The sequence below is a fragment of the Heliangelus exortis genome, chromosome 11, assembly GCF_036169615.1.
Source record: "Heliangelus exortis chromosome 11, bHelExo1.hap1, whole genome shotgun sequence".
In the NCBI taxonomy this organism is placed as follows: domain Eukaryota; kingdom Metazoa; phylum Chordata; class Aves; order Apodiformes; family Trochilidae; genus Heliangelus; species Heliangelus exortis.
Genome location: NC_092432.1, coordinates 12284480 through 12303858, shown reverse-complemented (window position 1 = coordinate 12303858; position 19379 = coordinate 12284480). Strand labels below are relative to the sequence as shown.

General features: G+C 37.6%; 1 protein-coding gene across 2 annotated transcripts in view; it reads right to left on the bottom strand.

Annotated features, from left to right (window-relative positions):
- Positions 1–19379, bottom strand: part of SCAPER (S-phase cyclin A associated protein in the ER) — a 157932-nt gene that overhangs the window by 65493 nt on the left and 73060 nt on the right. For both annotated transcript variants that reach the window (XM_071754631.1, XM_071754632.1), the window contains exons 21-23: positions 18197–18333; positions 14321–14386; positions 4201–4324 (exon numbers count right to left, since the gene is read on the bottom strand). In XM_071754631.1, the coding sequence (XP_071610732.1) occupies positions 4201–4324; positions 14321–14386; positions 18197–18333 (327 nt within the window). The remainder of the gene's footprint in view (positions 1–4200; positions 4325–14320; positions 14387–18196; positions 18334–19379) is intronic.

Below are 19379 nucleotides of genomic sequence, written 5' to 3'. Positions count from 1 at the left end.
CCTTACTTCTACGCTTGGACAAGTCAATTTGTGCTGTTACTTACAGAGATTTTACAATACCCAGAGAACCTGAAGGCAATCAGGGACACAGCTATCCTCAAAACTGCACAAAATCATGGTTAATTTCATAAGCATCAGAACCTGTGAGATCTTGTTTCTTAGGGCTTTGTGTCTTGTGAGGGAAGTGTGACCTTCAGCTGGAACGTTTGCTTAGGCTGAGACACTGATAAAACCTCCAATGCTGTGGCTGCAGCCCTCTGCTCTGTAATATTTTCTGTCAAATCACTTAGTTAAAAGAATCTTGTAATTTATGCTGTGATGATGATCTTTTTCCCACTAGTAGTATGATAAGAAACATCATATATAAAAGTAATTCCAGCTAGGCAAATTAACTGCTGCACCTGGATTCCAAACATCATGCAGCTGCCTCAAGATCATATTGAATCTCTCTGTAATACTCCTGGTGAGAAGGAGACACATTAACGGCTTCAACAAAATGGTTTCTTTTTTTTTCCTCAGTAAATCTCACCTCTAGACATTGAAGGAAATTAATGACAGAAGCATAAGTGACTTAAAACTTCCCCACTACAGGACATTTCTGTGTGAGTGTTCCAGTCAAACTTGGGCAGTTAATCCAGGATTCCCTGGACATCTCAAACACGTGGCTGCCCTCAGTAATGGGTGTGTAAAATTACTCCACCAAAGAATGAACAGGTATAAAATCAAAACAACTCTGGCAGAAAAACTGCTTTAGCCCTGCTGTTTCAAACATCAGCCCTGCCTTCCTTTAAGAGGGTACAGGAGTATTCTTCTAAGCAGCAAAGGCCCATTCATGGGAGATCTTAAACTGAGCATTATCAGATCTTATTAAGAGCTTGAAGAGTCCCATATAACAATCTGCCAACATCAGGCTGGGCTTTTTGGTAACATTTGCATGCATTCTGCTGTCTCCTCTGCATCTGGGTTTTTGGGTTTTTTAATATACTTTTGAACACAGAAGTGGTGAAAGTGAATACAACTTCCTTCCAGGATTCCTGCCAGAAAGGATGAGAGACTACACACACCCAAAGCAGCACCCTAGCTGTACGTGTTGCAGATAGGTCTTGGGGACACCACACCAGGCATATATAACATCATCTGGATCTGTGCCTCCTGCTCCATGTTTCTAGCAGAAGCAAGGACCTGATGGGTTCAATTCCATTTAAAACTGGGATTACACAGTTTATAACTTTACAGTACCTTTTGTGTTTGTTTAACTGAAATACAGTGAATCACAGACTGTATGCAATTAACAGCCACACTCCTTGTCAGATCCTCAACACCTGCACTTCAGCTTGCTTATTCCAAATACTTTTCTGGCACAGGATGCAATACTTCCTGTGGTTGTGGAGCATCATCTAAGTCAGCCAAAGTGAACAGACCAAGAAGTGTCTGGAGATCTAACAACCACTTGAAGAAAAGCAGCTCCTCTTTCATTTAGTAACACTCAAATGATGCATTGGATGCAAAATGAAAGCTGGGATTTGAGTGTGTTGCATGGGGAAGCAGCAGCAGTGCATGAATTCTGTGTTCATGAGAAGCAAGTATGGTTCTACAATAAACACAAGAGAGGACTTTAAAAGCAACGCAGGGGTTAAGATGTATCTTTGCCTGAGAGACACATTTCTGAAATCTGACTAGAGGACATACAGATATAAAAAAAAAAGAAAATAGTTTACATTACACAAACTCTTCTTGCTGTATTGCTGAAATCACTTGGCTCCCAGTACAGACTCTGCTTACATCCAGCATGCAAAACAAAAGCAAGTCTGACTGCAATAATCGTGCAGGCATGCCTCATTCTAGAATGTTCTCATGTTATACAAGAAGCTCAGGAGAGAGAAAAGTCCTTTGTCATTACTATGAAACACAGCAGATAAAGGTAAGTCCAAAATGGAACTGTTAGTTTTATCTGATCCTACCTGAACACCAAACACGGTAAGACAGGGCTGCCAATCTTTCATATGTGGCTTTATTGTGATTCAGGTTTGCATAAAGAATACACTCTCAATCTTTAATGTTCTTTTACCATAGCCATGGAATTTCTGATGTGTTGAATAACCCTTCCTTCTGTTGAGAAATTCAATGGTATTTATTTCTCTTATTTACTGTTACCAACAGCAGCTCAGCATTTTATTTCATGGTTTGTAAAACAAATCCTTATTTCCGTGGTGAGACCATGTAAACAGATTTTTCAATCAGTGCAAACTGTTAACAAAAGAAAATCCAGCATTTCACAGTATGACCGAAAAGAGGTATTTTTGGATCAATTTTGCTTTATAGTACTTCTGCCTGACTTCTGAGCCTGAAGAATTTCTAGTAAGTGGCAAGGATCTATTGTAGTGAACTCTGTCCTCCCTCAGGGCAATTCTTTACGAAAGCCAGGCCATTAGCAAGGGTAAATCAATGTTATCAGCTCACACACACTGACAGCTTGTGTGGTTCCCACTCCCTCATTCCTCCCCCCCCATTATGGTATATCTTTGTGCTCTCCAGGGAAATTCAATTAACAGTGTCAGTCTCCTCCTCTCGGTCGATGACTGACACCATCAAGATTCTTTTCACCGCCCACTGACATGTAAGATGTGTCTGCTGATTTCTTGACTCACAAGTTAACAAGAGAATTACCATCCACTTCTATAAATGACTCTGTCCGAGCTGTGCTGTAAACACACTGACAGCTTCTGAAATCTATCTTTCTTGACCTTATTGATTAGGACACTTGGATATAATAATACTTGTCCGGTGGCAGAGTAATGTTTGGGGGGTAAAACCCCAAACCAATGACAAAATACTGTGTACCTATTAATACTATCAGATTAATCTTTTAATTCCCCACTGCAGACTCAACAACCAGTAAAATGCTGTGAACAATTAATGACTAACATTTTGCTGCAATTCATGTCTCATTTTTAAAAGTCTCAGAAAACATCTACTGATGAGGCTGTATACAATGCCACTTTCCAAAACCTGCTTCCAAGCATTACTTCAATAACTTCCAAAATAGGAACATCTTTTTATACTTTTCATGTAACAAGATGATTTCTGTATTTTGAAATAAGTTACAATTAATTTTTCAGTAACTAGTATAAACACTGCAAAACTTGAAAATGTCATTAATAAACTTGATCATCAGCTCAAAGCAACTAAAAAAAAAACCAAAACAGAACCCCATGCATCTTAGGCAGGATTTATTATTTAAAAGCAGATGCTATTTGCAACTGTGTTCCACACTGTCTAAGCTGTGAAAAGCACCGAGCAGAGCTCTCATCTTCACATATACCAACTCTAAACCACAATCATGCAAGCTCCTCCTGAGATTACAGTAATTTGGTTTCTTTCTGAACTAATTCTAATGATTTCTTAAATACTGTTATGAAAGAGAAGTATTCTCCTAAGAGAAAGAACAGAACGTAATGCTCCATCTGAAAACTCAAATACTGTGGTGCTAATGGGGCAAAAAAAAGCACATTACAAAAGAAAGCACAGTGGCAGCAGACTGATCATGATGAAACAGTAAAAAAGATGCAAATGCCATGCTATCAATTAAAACCATCCAATATTTACCATAAATCAAAACATGCCTGGCAAACATAGCACATCAAAAAAATTCTAAACACAGAAATGCCTCATATATATATATATATATGTACAACTTACCTTCATCCTCCATCAGAGACATAATGGCTTTGCTCTAATCTGTGAAAATTCAGCAGATTTGTGCTCTTTCAAACTCTGCCACAACACCACGACACGGTGGCTGTGACAGCCAAGCTGGCTCCAATGTTTTCCTCCGTTCTTTGCTAATTGTTGAGGCCACTTAATGTAAAAACTGTGGGTATGCACTAGGAGCTAGATAACTGAAATGGCCCAGATTTAAAAACAATCCTAATGAAAGTACAGTGAAGTACAGCTTGTCATAATCTGAATGATCTAGCATTAGTCCAGTGTGTTCTCAGCACTTCTGCAAAAATGCCCATATAAAACCTGATCCACTGCTGCAACCACCACAGAAAGATGTAATAGCAGACACTGCTTGCTATACAAAGGACATGTATTCATCAACACAGGTTTAAAACATTTCCCAATCCAAACTGATGCCATTTGAGGGCAACGCACTTTATAGGTTAATCAGGAGTTTTGTGGAAGTAGTCACAATACCTCTTTTTCCAGAATCCGAGAGATTTCTCCTAAAGTTCTGTCCAGACCAGAAACCTTGTTCCCCAGTGAACAGCTATCCTGCATTTGGAGGTGTTTTAAAATGTCTTTTGCTAATCGTTGTAACCTTTAACATCAAACAGAAAACACAGAGCAGTTAAAGCAAGAACTCTCCTAATGATGTATAATTTCATATTTGTTTAATGAAACTCTGCTACTTCAATGTGCATTTCAATAAGCAATCATGCATAAAATCTGTGTAATGGTATTATAATTATCCATACTGAACAGCATGTAAAATATGGAACAGAGCAGGGAGATACAGTCAGCTTAGACTGTCCTAGAAGTAGGTTTACTACATTTTCAGAGAAATAGCACAGAAACAGTGGGAGCAGTACAGCTATAATGGTGCTTCCTTGTTAGCTACATGCGTGTTTCTGCCGTTGTTCAATATAGTTAATTTCCCTGTTCTCCCTCCACAATTTATCCTGCAAGATTTTGCCATATTCAACATTATTTCATCCTACTTTTCCTCCATCCTTCAGTACTTTCTGACAGTTTAATTGAGTACTTCGCTCTTGAGATGAGTAAGGGAAACAGAACAGCAGATTACCTGTCTTATTTCTTATAGGCATCATAAAAGAAATTACTTTTAGAGTTATTTGAATATGTGAAAAGTAGTGACTGCAGAGTACTCAGGAAGGGCATTAAATGCCCTTATAGTGATGGTCAGTAATGAAGCCAAAATGCAGAGGTGGAAAAGATGCAGATACATGTGGGTTAAGATTCATTTCATTTTACAGATCGACAGTTGTGCTCTCCTGCTAGGCAATGAGGAGAAAAACACTGTTTCAAGGCACCATTCGTCTCATCCTACGCAGTGAAGCAGTCAAAACACACACCTAAGTTTACCCTTCTTTGCCTTGAATGTGAAGTCAGTAACTCTGATGTAGACTTCCGCATTAAGGCAGATGATAAAAATGCTAAACAAAGTCTCTTAAACTGGAGACTGAGAGAAGCAGGGCGGGAGTTTGAGATCGCGTTGTAGGTTAGGCCCAGCCGGCACCCACCAAGCCTCTGTGGGACAGCGGGGAGAAAATTCACTCAAAGCCTCATGAATCAAGACAAGGACACGGAGGATTTTACCCCTCAATTACAGTCATGTGCAAAACAGAGTAAAAAAATTAATTTAGTCTATCAGGAGAAAGAGAAAACACGACCTTAACACCCCCTCTCCCCTCTCCCCCCCTCCTCCCCATCCAAATCGCCCAAATCGTTTCACTGCCGCCTCCCCTCAGGGCACAGGGCGGGAAGTGCGGGTTCAGGGTCACTTCACCTCACAGCGTTTCTGCCACTCCTTCCTCCTCAGGGGAGGACTCCTCACAGCCCTCCCCTGCCGCCAGGAGGGGTCCCCCATGCAGACAGTCCCTCAGGAACCCCTCCAACACAAGTCCCTCAGGCACAGACTGCTCCGGGGGGGCTGCCCGCAGAGTCACGGCTGCTGCAGGAACAGCACCTGCCCTGGCACGGGGTCCTCCAGGGCTGCAGACCCACAGCTGCTCCTTCCATGGGCTGCAGGGCACAGTTGCCATCTCACCACGGGCTGCGGGGGAACTGCTGATTGGGCACCTCCTCCCCTTCCTCCTTCCTCACTGACCTTGGTGTCTGCTCCAAACCTTTTCCTGGTATCAAACCTAAAAACCTCTGGCATTGCTCTCACCTCCGTCTTTTTTTTTTTTTTTTTTTTCTCCTTCTTTTTACAGTCTCATCCAGATATCCAGATCTGCCTCAGCCACAGGCAGGACCAGAACTGGAGCTGGGGAGCTCTCAGCAGCTGCTCACAGGAACCTGTGGCCCCCTCCATACCGAATCCCAGCTACGCTAACCCTCGGTACCGAATCCCGGCTACACTGACCCAAGACACGGTTTTTTTTCAACCACTGCCTTAGTCCCTGCTCTCACAGGCTCAGCATTTGCTGGGCCTCTGGTTTCATCTACTGAGCACTGCACTGAAAAGGGGATGAAGCAAGCAACAGAGCAGGATAAGTGGGAGAAATTCTGCTGTGACTGGAGGCAGCTCTATAGGAAAGAAACAGGAGAAATAGGGTACTGATGGCTGTCACTAAATTGGAAACTGTAAGTGTAAAAGGACCAGGAAGCATTTGCAAAGTGACCACAGAGAAAAGAGAAAATCAAATTAACTGGCCTCCAAGATGTGAGAAAGACATGGATGGAGAATGTACCAAAATAATCTGTATAGAAATGTATACAGATGGGGAATGTAATGGCTGGGGGAATGTACCACAATAGTAAAATGGTTATGAAAAGATAAAAATCAGAATATTAATGTAGAGCAAGAATAGAATTTCCACTTAATTGATAGAAAACAAGTACTCTGTACCTTTCCTTTGAAAAAATTAGGAACTTTCTTAAAAGCTTTCAAGAGACTCTGAAAATATGTATGTTTTTAAAGTACAAATTATGATTTGCAGAATTTTGAGTCTTATTGACTTATTATCATCTGGTCAGCTGACTCCACTAATATTCAGCCAGTACTTCTTTATGACAAGAAAAATAAAGGGAGATTATGTCCTGATGAGATATTCTGCACTGCTATTTCCTCTGTGGAAAATGAGGTTGGGGGGAAACTCAGTAAGCCACGAATTAAAATAGGAAAGAAAATTAAAAGCCAAAACACAAATAACTGTAGGACTTGGACAGTGAATCAGTAACCACTAATTCTGCTGAGCATAAAGACTGGATTGCAGCCCCAGAGAAAAGTTGAATTTCTGCAGTCCAGAAAGGTGATCTAGTAGTGGAATATTTCAGGTGTGCTCACAGAATGTGTTCTTTAGAATGGCTATTGCCTTGGCAATATCCTGGTTCATTCAGCAAAAACAGTTTCTCTCTTCAAACCCTTTACCCAAATTCCATGATTAAAGCATACATATAAAGCACCAAAAATCCCCACCACACAACATCTTAACTTCAGGTGAAAGAGGACAGCAAGACAGGTTTCCATTTGCTTCATTTAACATCAGAGGAACAGAATTTAACCAGGATTAAGCACAGCAGCTAGAGAAAGAGACCCTCCTAATCTACATCAGTCATCAGCACACAAAATGTGTAAGGTTTATCAAAACATTGTACAGAAGGACTCAAATAGAAAATAATCAAATTGCATTGTTACTTCTGCTAACAAATTCCCCTTCTATGTAAATTAAACATCATGTTCTGTTTCTGTCCTCAGGTGAAAAACAGATGCTGTACAATACATTAACTCTCACGTGAAACTTGCAGCTTTCCATTTCTTCTGTAAGTCTTTCTGGACACTTTTATCAAAACACAAACTTTCTAAGTGTGTGTTCAGCATCATACAGTAAGAAAGATGGAGAATAAATTTTCAGTTCTGTCGCATTAAAGAATTACCTCTTACAACCTCACATCCTACCAAATGTTGGTTGCCTGCCAAAAAAACAAAACGTATGCTATGTGATCACAGGGGGAACAGAAGGGAAATAAAAGCTCCCTCCTCCCACCAAGTGAACCTTGGAAAAAATATTTTTATTTAATATCCTTCATACTGACTTCTTGGCAGCGTCAGAAAAATAGGAATAATTTTAGTACTGTTTCAAAGGATGTGAAATCTATGCAAGATGACTTGTGCTTGGATATAGAATTTATCATTGCTATGAATGGATTTGGAAAGAGAGAACTCTTTGTATATACTGTACTCCTTGTACACTCTTTGTATGCACTGTACAGTAATGTAGCATGGTATCAACCTGGTCTAGTGAGAACCTGGAAATACTGTTAAGTCCAAATCCAAACATTTCAAGAAAATTACTTAATCTTTCTTCTGCCTCCCAATTTGCATTCCTCCAATGCTTACTGTGCCATACAGGGAATGATAAATAACTGAAAAATTGCTGGGCTAAATAAAAAGGAAAGTTAAAGTTAATGTCTTTTTATCTAAAGTTATTTACATCTCACTAATTAAGATTTTAGTACTGCCCCAAAGCAGATAACTCAGAATGCAGAAGAAACATCAGAAAGGACATAAAGCACTGATTGGTGTTGGAATGTTACTATAACATAAAATCTAATAAATACTATGTTCTGCAAATACAAATACATTATCTGATCCTTTTGCACTGCAATTGGGATAATGAGGGATATTAAATGTTTATATAGCAAACATAGATACAAACTTGAATTACATGAATTAAAGGTTTCTTTTTAGCACGAGCTAAATATTTTAGCAGGTTTCATGTATTTTATAGGGTAAAGGAAAAAGATCTCAATATTTATAGGCCACATTTCATCTCTTGAAAAGAAAACCTTGAAATAGTAACATCAATGCATTTCAGCACTTCCACATTTACATCCATGATTTCTTGGCTGCACTCTGACTGTATGCAAGGCAGGATTAGTAGGACTGGGCAGAGCACTGGATTCTCTGCAGTTCCTGTACGGAAGGAGTGGTTTCTCCTCCAGAGCGTGGCCAGATGCCAGCCGGACACAGGCCCCAATTCTTCCTGAGAAGGGATAAAGTCTGTGGCAGTTCCTGCCCAGCCCGAAATGCAGTCAGGCTGTATCCTCTGACAGCAATGCCCAGCTCCTGCACACTCCCCTGTGCTACCTGCAGTTTCAGTAAAATGAATCCATATGGTGGCACACCTGGCACAGCCCCTTCGCCCTGGGGACGCAATGGAAAACACTGCTCGACATCCTAACGTACTCCCCAAGCACTGCCAGACATAAAACACCTAAATCTGAAGCATCACACACCTTTCTGAATTTTTGAAAGTGAAGCTATCTGAAAAATGATGACAAATTACTATACCGATTATTTTGGCAATTAATTTATTGGAAGTCCTATAAGAATGCTCTAGCAAATCTCTGAAGATTAAATATGATGTCTGCCTGGTCATAAAGTTTTTTTTTCTATGGTTTTTTTTTTAAATTAAATTAATCTTATTTTATTTACAGTTTGACTCTTCTGTAGTTCACAGTTGTTTGGAAACTCAAATTTGTATGAATACTCCCAGCTTCAGAGATTATGTATTTTTTTTTTCCACCAATCAGTATTTTGGTACAGTGTCCTATAACTGGCCCAACTGGACCCCTGAGCCTACTACACGAAGAAAACCTGCAAGTTATTTCAGTGAATGCACTGATGTACCACAAAGAAAATATGAAAAAAAAAGCCCCTATATTGTTAAAGGAATTTAGCTTTCTTTCTCTACAAGAATGAACTTCACATTACAGTCATATCTTTTCTCCAGAAAACTCTCTCAGGAAACAATTTTTCATTTCCTAACTCTTCTCTTGTGCTCTAGAGCTTTATCAGGATAACAGAAGTTTCCATTTCCATATAATCTGAAGTGTTCTTTTACACTGCTTTTTTTTTAAAAAAATGGTAAGTTAAAAAAAGAATATGAAAAAACCTAATTCCTTCTTGCATGAGGAGAGACTGGCTGAAGTATTAGACTATGGAGTTATTTTTTTTGCCTCACAATCCTGCTACCTCCCTTCACGCATAGGGCATAGGGCATAATCTTTCATTACTTTGCTTTCCCTGCCTGTGTTAAAGGATGACAATTACATTTTGCCACCTGCAGATTGTTTTAACATTGAAAAATATGGATTTTGGTTTAGAAGATACTAAATAGATTTAAATAACACTCCAGCTTTGTGAAAACACTTTGCTTTTCTTTTAAAAATGTGCTCTGATGGAAACTAGAGAATGGTGCAAATAGAAAGAGCCATCATCAACAGACCTTTTGACAAGCTAACTTAACAGACTGGACACTAAATAATTGTATTCACATCAGTTCCCAGAGAATATGAATTAACACTGCAAGTCCATCAAGTGTTCACCACCATTTATAAAATTACCTAAATGTCACCAGTGACCAATACACAGGGGACAGAGGCCAGGGAGCAACAGACCAGCTGCTCCCAGGTGAGAATGTCTATAGGCCTTTTCTTTGCAAGTCCCTCTCATCACATGAAATAGTTCAGAGAGCAAAACATCTACCAGAAATGCCAGATTTTTAATTATCTCCCCCCAAACATACTAAGGGACCCAATTTTTTTAAGATACTAAAAAGAAAAAAAAAATCTGTTATAGACAAGTAAAACTCTTGTTTCCGAAGAACAACTCTGAGCTTTCAGAGCCTTTCACAATTCCACTTAATAATCAGATTCAGTACTTTGAAACTGAAAAAACTGTACATTCCATGTCTATCAAAGCAGGATAAAGCCTGTCTGCTTATTGATATTAGTGTTTTTCCAATGTAATGCCAAGAAAGCACTTGGATCAGTGCTTCCTTCATGAAAAAGGTTTTATAAATCTGCAAACTGTAAACTAACAAGAGGTCCTGAAACAATCTCTCAGCAGCAGGAGGAAATCAGTGGTCTCATAATATTAAGGTGGTTTAATCTTAAAGGTGATCTAAAAAGGCTTTTTACCTGCCAAAGACTAATTCTGGGTTCTGTCTTTCTTCTGTAACAACTAACAACATGACTAAGGACTAAAATCAGATAAGAAATTGCATTCCATAAATGGTTTTAGTTGTTTGCAAAGACACAACCGATTTGGGAGAGAAGAAGGGAGTAAAGAAATGTGGAATAAGGAAAGAAGCATAAGTGAAAGTTACATTTAATTATTTCATTCTGAAACACATTTGTTTGTTAAGCAAATAAATAAATCTACCAATTGTTTTACATTTTAAATGGAAATTCCACAGCCCACTAAGCTAACAGGTATTTTATGTTAACAAGTATTGTATGTTTCTTCCAATCCAATCTGAATACCTCAAGACTTCTTTTGGAATAAACAAAAAGTACTGTCACTTATTTTGACACAAAGAACACATTTAGCACTCTGTTTTTACCCATTCCATTCTATGACATAACCTTTCTCAGTAACTTTGCAGATCTCCTGAGAGAGTGTGTGTCAGATTGCTGTTAAGACTCCTGGTACTGGCAAGAATTTGCTCTTTCTCAGCCAGGTACAGTAGCAGTTAATATCAGCTCACAGTACAGTACACTGTGTTCTACCTAAAAGCCAAGAGTTAAATATTTTCATAGCTTCTTGATGTGATGCTCCAGTGGAGATCTACTCCTGTTTGTTTCTTTCAGCTAATTCTTCCTATTGTTCTTGGTTAAGTAGGATTCTTACTTAGTTATATTTCAAAGACATTTTTCCTATGAATTTTGCCTGTATTAAGAGTAAGTTCTTCCATGTGAACAGATGTGGTCTGGGCTAAAAAACTTGCCTCATGAAATGTCTTGCTCTCTCTTCCTCTGCCTTACAGAAAAGATAAAATTATCCTTACCTATCTTTCTTTCACTCTGTATTATATATTGTGTAAACAAATTTTAATAGACATGAACTATGCTCCTGTTTGACTCACAGCCAGTCCTTTATTTCTTCTTTAACAGTCAGTTTGTACTTGAGTTCCCATTGCTACCCCCTTGATATCAAAGAAGTTTGGAAACATTTGAGTCCTGATAGTAGGTAAAAAGTTGTGTAATTCTGAAAATAACAGTAACCATGACATCTGAAACAATGTTCTAAAAATTTAGATAAAAGCATCTGCTAGATCACTAGTCATGAAGACTGCAAAAGAAATCTCTGAGAAGATCTGTGATAAAAGTGAGCTACACAGTGGCTATCACACTGGTTCACAGCTAGAAGAGTACAGCCCTAACAGAGGCAATGAAGGAGGAAAATGAGAAAGCAGATGCAACAGAAGATTCTGCCTGAAAGAACATTAGCATTTTATTAATTGAAGAAAAACTGAAATGCTAAACTCGGCATCAGTCAAGAGGTTACAAGGGAAATAAATAAATCTGTGTTTCTGTTACACTGCAATTGAGACACAAGTGATCAAAGTACGAGTGCTGATCAGCAGAAGTCAGAAAGAAACTGAAGTGGAAAAACCGTAGCTTATCAGCATTTTGAGTCACTCAAACGCCCCACATTTTGACTTTCTGACAACTGGACCCCATTTTTTTAATTGTCTGGTAGCAAAGAAGAACAAAACACAGAAGCTAGAAATCTAAAAGTCCTAATATCCCATGAAACATATCCTGAAAATTGAATTGCTTAATGATTAAGAAATGAAGCCTACAACAGAACCTCCTTCCCCATGTGTTTATGCAGGTGTGCCATCTGGTGGAGATCTTTCATTTTCTTATGTCAAACCTCAGTGATGGATTTTATTATTTTAAAATACATACTGAGATTCAGCAACAGGTTTTCAAACTATGGAAAGGACCACGTGAAGGATAAGGCATACAGGCTAGTTGTATACCCAGCCAAGGAAGCCTGGCAGCACCTGGAAGCCTGAACACCTTAAACAACAGTAACTGATAAAAATGCTACCTTCAAGCATAGCAACAATTTAAGAGCAATAACCACAAAAATACATGATCTGTACAGGTTATTACCTCAGTGTGAAGACGAGTATCTCCAACCTGGAAAATACCTGTAATTTTAGGATTCAGGCATTTTAGTCCAGCTGTGAAAGACACCATCTGCCCACTATTCTGTGTAACAACAAACTGTAAGCAGGAACTGTCTCAGGAACATCAAGGACAGGACAAGCATACATAATCCTCTTTACTAATCTGTTTCTTGCCACCATTCTCTTTTGAGTTTCTTCTGAATCTGGCTCCATTTGTGTTCTGTTCTCCCCTACTTTGGTACCAGGAAGGTCAGCAAGCCACTGATACCCATTTTTCCATGCTACTTATGACCGTGTCAATCTCTGTAACATACCCGTTAAGAATTTCTTCCATTATCACATTTTTCTCCAGAATGGGAAGTTTTAGTTTACTTAATCTCTAATACAGAATATTCTGATTTCCTTTCCTGCCTTCTCACAGTCTTTAACAGTTCTAGCATATCTTTTGAGATGAAGAACCAAACCTGCAACTAGTACTCACAATGTGTATTTATACATAATAACATTCTTTCTTCTTTTTTGCACCTTTCTAAGTAATTTTAACAACAGATTTCCCTTAGCTACTAAGACTACTGAGCTGGTTATTTTCTTGGAACCACCTATCATTTCTGTAAATTCAAAGCCCACTTTGTATGTGTAGATATAAATCTGTTCTGCCTTCCCCTTCCATTGTGTAGTTGAAAGAATACACTGGATTTCACCTACCATTTTACTGCCAAGTCTCTCTCCCTTTAAAATGATCATTCAGTATCAGCTGTTGACCCTTCTGTCCCAAACATCTTTGCTTCATCATCATCATCACCATCATCAACCTGTGTCACCTCGCTGCTTGCTCTCTTTTCTGAGGTCACTTGTGAATATGTTGGACACCACTGGACTGCAGAACTCTGCCAGTAACCTCCCTGTTCTGCAGGGACTGATGATATAAGCCATTTCTTTTCAGTTTTTAAACTGATTGCCACTTATGCTACAGCTAGATAGCCTCTTTTTAGAAGCTCTGGTGAGACACCGTGTCAAATGAATTTGGAAATCCAAATATTCCACACATAGTGCCAACCAGTTTCACTGGAATCAGAAAGCTAAAGCTGAGCAATTTTCAGTTTCAAATTAAGGAAGAATTCACCTGTGACATTAAGTCTTGTTTCAGTCTTACTGTCCACTGTTTTAATCTGAGCCTTATCCTAGACATAAGAAGGTCTATTATTCAAAAACCTCAGTGCCAGATTCAGGTATCTGTGCATTAAAATACGTATATATACTTTCACCATATGAACCTTTGTTTCTGACCAAATGGAGGTCAAACACAAAATTTTCAGTCCCAGAATTCCAGTGCTGAATTTTCACCACCAGTCTTGAAGTACAATGTTGGAGTATTCTTGCCTCCATGTAAGACAAAGATGAGCCTATGTTCTCCTTACTACTGCATCTTACATGGTTTAAGATCCAAAATGCCTTCAGAAAAAATTAGATTTATAAGCTCTGACCTTTTAGTTGGAGAAACAAAAAATAGAAAATGATCTGCAATTCCAAGATTGAGAGGCAATCTTACCACACCTGCTGCACTTGAAATTTCAGAAGCACTTCTGCTACAAACAAAGAAATAAACCAGTATATATCTAAAAGACATAAAGTTAAATGCTTACTTGGTTTTAAATGGGGAATCAGAGATGGGATTTTTTGCTTCCATTAAACTTTCATACTCCTTTGCCCTGGAGGAAAAAATATTAATTATTATCGACTACTGTTTAAAGGGTACAGTATATAACAGAAGCAAGATAATTCTAACCTTTGGGATTTTATATTTCACAGTAATGCCTGGCACTGCTGTCAGTTCTGCCTTGTCATAATCCATACTGATGCTTAGCATGTGGTGATTAACAACTAAGTGGTGTAGCAATTTACAATTAGGATTACAGTACAGCAGTACACACCTGGTGTATTTATGCTGACTTTCCAAATGGTAGAAAATGGTACAAGTGATACACAACAACTGCAGTCACCTACCACTTATCTAATTACTACATTAATCAAATGAAAATATTAATAATTTAGACATGAAGTACAGATCAGAAGATCACTACAACAGAGAGATTACAATTAACATACAAATAATTTGTTATATTTACAGATTCAGGAATGTTTTTTTAATGTAACTAAAGACTACTGTAATGTAATGAACCTTTCAAGCTATAAAGCATAGAAGTAAATATCCCTACGACTGCTGGAAATAGACACACAAACATCTCTAATCCCATAGAAGTATTATTTGCACTGTCCATGTGCCAGTAGAGGTAGACAAGACTTTTTTTTTTCCACGTGGGACAACATAATTCATGTCTTGGAAAATTTTCAAAAATAACTTCACATGCACTTGAAGGAAATTTAACTGGCACGCTGGACTAAATCTGTGATTAAGTATGTGAAATGTCTCCACCAAGATGTGCTGGTTTGGGCACCCATAACAAACCCCAGAGCCAAGTGCCAAAAAGCCCCTAAGGACCAAAGCAGAAAAAGTATCTGCTTCGGCACAACTTTTACCCATAAAAATGGTGTTTCCTATTAACTTTCAAGATATTCTGAATATTAACTGCTGTTAGCTGACACTCTTGACAGCTTAACAAATGTCCAACTGTTTTATTCAAATCTTAGATTTTGACAGTAGCTTCCCACTGGGAATTTGTGTTGTTGCTGCACTGCAAAAAATAAAAAGAATTTAGTAAAGATTTAATTCCTACCTTTTCTCTCAGATACATGTGCTAAATGTTCTTTTCTGTTCTAAATTCAAGCAAGTGGACAAAGTTTTCCAAAGCTACTTAGATTTTCCCTTGGTTTGCTTAACCTATGCAGCCTATACTACACACAAATATTGTTACATTACCACAAGCTATGATTTGTGGATCATTAATAAAGCTATTAATCACAACTGAATTTAATATTAAACATGAAGGTGAGATTCCTTTATTAACCTTTTGCCTTCTTTCCTGCCTCTTAGCCAGAAACAACACATTTCAGTTTTGAGTTTTGTACAGACAAGCCAGTCAAAAATGAATTATCACCTAAAATATCTATTACCAAATGAACATGACTGGAGTGTTTAAAATCCATGGCACAGTTTATCTCCACTAAACATACTTCCAAGCTACTAACTAGACTTCAGTTGCTTTCATCAACACTTCTTGTGCCACGTGGGTACCAAAGTCTTCTGCTAGCAACACACACACACCTTGATCTGAGATCATTTACTCAGCTATACATCACGTGCTACTATAGCATCAGTTTAATGGCTTAGGGTTATAAATATAGTTAATAAGACTAACAAGACTTCTCAATGTATCTAATAAGCCATTGATCACAATTTGTCTCCTCATTCACCTTTGCCCCTCATCACTTTGATACTGTAACAGTGATTGAAGATGCAGAAACGCAGGAGAGCGACAGGGAACTATTTGAATGCAGTTACTTATTTTTTTCAAGTTCAAAATAGGACTGTTTCCCAGAAACAGAAGTGAATGTGTAATTTTGAGTCCTGAGGTATAAAGGGGTTTGTTATAACTATTTCTTTTTCTAGAGAGGAGGAATAATTGCAAATATGTACTAAACCATGGTATGTAGATAATCTGCTCACACGTGAATTATCAGTATCAAATGCTCCTCACCTTCAAGCAGTCTCCAATAAATGAATTATTAATTATCTTAACAACATATTCCACCTAACATTTGAGTTTATTTTGAGCATTAGGCTCTCAGACAGCTGGTGGTAGTACTGTCCAGATTGTTAGGCAGAAACATAGTAGGCATTACCTACATGATTTAATTTAGTATTTCATGTGGTAATTCTGAAGTTATTGCTTTAATTGCATTAGCCCTCTAACTTAAGATAGTCCTCTTGGATTTTGAGAACATAGAAAACCTCCCAACCTCACCAGTAATTAGCTTACATGCAAGAACATCCAGGCAGTATTTTTCATTACTATGCCTATTACTATTACTAAAGTTTCAATTATACTAACTGCAGAAGACTGGCAAGACTTGCATGGCTACAATTAATTTTCCAAACAGATTTTTTTTTTTTCTCATCAACTTTTTGTTTGAAATGCCATGGAACAACCTTTCCTTCATATTGCTGCCAGACATTTTCAGAAGTACATCTATTGTGTTGACATAAGAAAACTGGAGAAATCTTCAATTTAACTCTGAGTAATCCCATTGAAAAGTTCAGTCACCCTTTAAACCTAAAAAACAGTTTAATGAACATGAATTTTATGTCTTGCCAATAAACTCCTCTTAGATTCTGAGTTTCCCTGTACTTTTCAATAGTAATCACCTTTGTAAAACCATGCTCCTTTCTTAGCATTTAATTATAATTTTTGATGATAAATATGCCAACTCAACCAACTGACACTTAAGAATTCAAAATGTTGAAACAGTTTTTCAACCACCAGATTCAATAGTAAATTATTGTTTCAGCTTGTATTCCTAGGTCTGACAAATCTCTGACTAACTTCAACAGAAGGAGCTCTTGAGAAAGAATTGGACTCAGTGACTGCATAAAATCAACAGGTAATAGGAGTAACCGCATCTGAGCAATAAGAAATGTAGAATATGTTACACAGCTCCAAGTGTCTTCTTACATGGTATTCAGATTTTCTCAGCTGAAGAGGAAGCCAATCAGAAACAGTAACATATTGGTATTGCAGTTTTAAAGATTAATGTGCCATTATTAGCACTACTATGAGTTAATAAAACATCCGATTTTTACTGTAGCTCTTAAAGTCCATTCATGTCTTTTTCTCCAATCTTATTGCTTAAAAACAAGGCACAAAAATACATAGCAATGATTCTTACCTTTTGAGATGCATTGTTACAGATAAATGCAAAAAAATGTTATAATATTAGGTATTAGCCTCGGCTGCAGACTGTGCAGCAGTAAGGACTGACACTGCCACTTCATCATGTAATGATGTCCTGCGTATCATACTGATTTGCAGATGTCAGTTTTTAGACCAGTAACAAATTGCAGACCTGACAACTCACTTTCCATTTTAAGATATTTTTAACTTTCTTTTTGTTGTGACAGGCAACAAAAATGATTAAATTTTGTCATGGGATTTGACACTACAGCGGGCTGACTTCTATTTGTTGATTACTATTGATTTTCTTTGATACCTCATTTAAAAATCAATAGCTAGAAAGAAAAATAGGCATGGTATACACAAATTTAAACACACTATTGTATGCTAGAAAAGGCTACAGTTTTGGCAGGGCACTGGCATCCAATTATGAGAAAAGCTCTTAACAGGTGAAACCCAGGGCTCTGGATCGATATTCGGTTTTCTTTCTCAATCAGAGAAAGTGGCCATAAATTAGACTCATCAGTGTTATTTTCATGACACTCCCAAAGCAAATAATTTTACATTTTTTTCTAGCCTTCTACTGCACTCATGCTAAAGGACAAAAGGTAAAATTTAGAACAAAACTTAAGGGAAAAAAATAAAACAAGAAAAAGAAATTTGTACTACCTGGAGTTCATCCGTGCCTTTAGTTTTTTGGCTTTCTTTTTAGTTTTTTGCTTCTCCTCTCCATCTTTTAATGGTTCCACAGGAACAGAACTCTCAATCACAATATCCACAATGTACTTTTTTAATGACAGGTGCTCCTACAGAAAAAATAGAAATTATATTTAATCTTACAGTATGCAACAAAGCTAATATATTATCTTCCCGGGAAGCAGCAGTGGTAAATATTTAACAAAAGGTTAAGAGACTGGAAGATAGAATAGATATTGGAAAAAATATTGTTTCATACTGGAGCAACCACATCAGGGATATTACAAAAAGAAAATGGAGAATGAGAAAGAAGTAAAGGAGAGTAAATATTGTCCTTCATTTTCACTGAACTGTTACCTAGCAGGTATAAATTTCAAGTTGACATCCTCCCTCTTCTCCAAGCTGCCTTTTACAGCTATGTGAAACAAATGCCCTGTCCTACCAAGAGAACTCATTATATTAAGCAAACTTATTCAGGTTTATGATTTTAACTCTTTATGAAAACCTAAACTTGTCTTAACTTTTGTTAAAATACATAAAAACTATTCACTATTTACCGTGTGATCATTTAGTTATGGGAAAGCTGCTTTTCCATTCCCATTAACAAATTCTCATGTTAGCAAAATATTGCTAAAATCTCAGTTGCCCACAGAAGAAATGCTTCCATTGTGAAAAGGGAATGTGATTACACCATGTGATTGTAAATAAACACTTTGTTTCAAGATATTAAAACTATGATACAAAAATTTCCCTGTTTCCTCAGACTTAGTTTCAGTTAAAGTACAGAAAATTTCAATACAATTTGAGGTCTAAATCTAAAATAAATAATAATTTAAAGTTTAATAACAAATTAAGCTATTCCCCTAACATTGTTGTCAGTTCTGACTGACCTATCCATGAATGAGTGGCCTATCCTAAAACTACACATCCAAACAACCCTCCCCTTCCCAAAGAAAAGATACAAACAAAACCCAAAAAAACCCCACAGCTGCTAAACTGTTGACTACCTTATTTTTTTGTCAGTTCTCTCAAGTTAGAAATTTACTCTAAGTACTCTATGCAGTTAGATTTCAATGATGAAGAAAGATTTCTACTCAAGTGCTCCTTCTAACTCTACTTTTCACTTTACTTGTGCATTTGCATTGGCACTACCAGT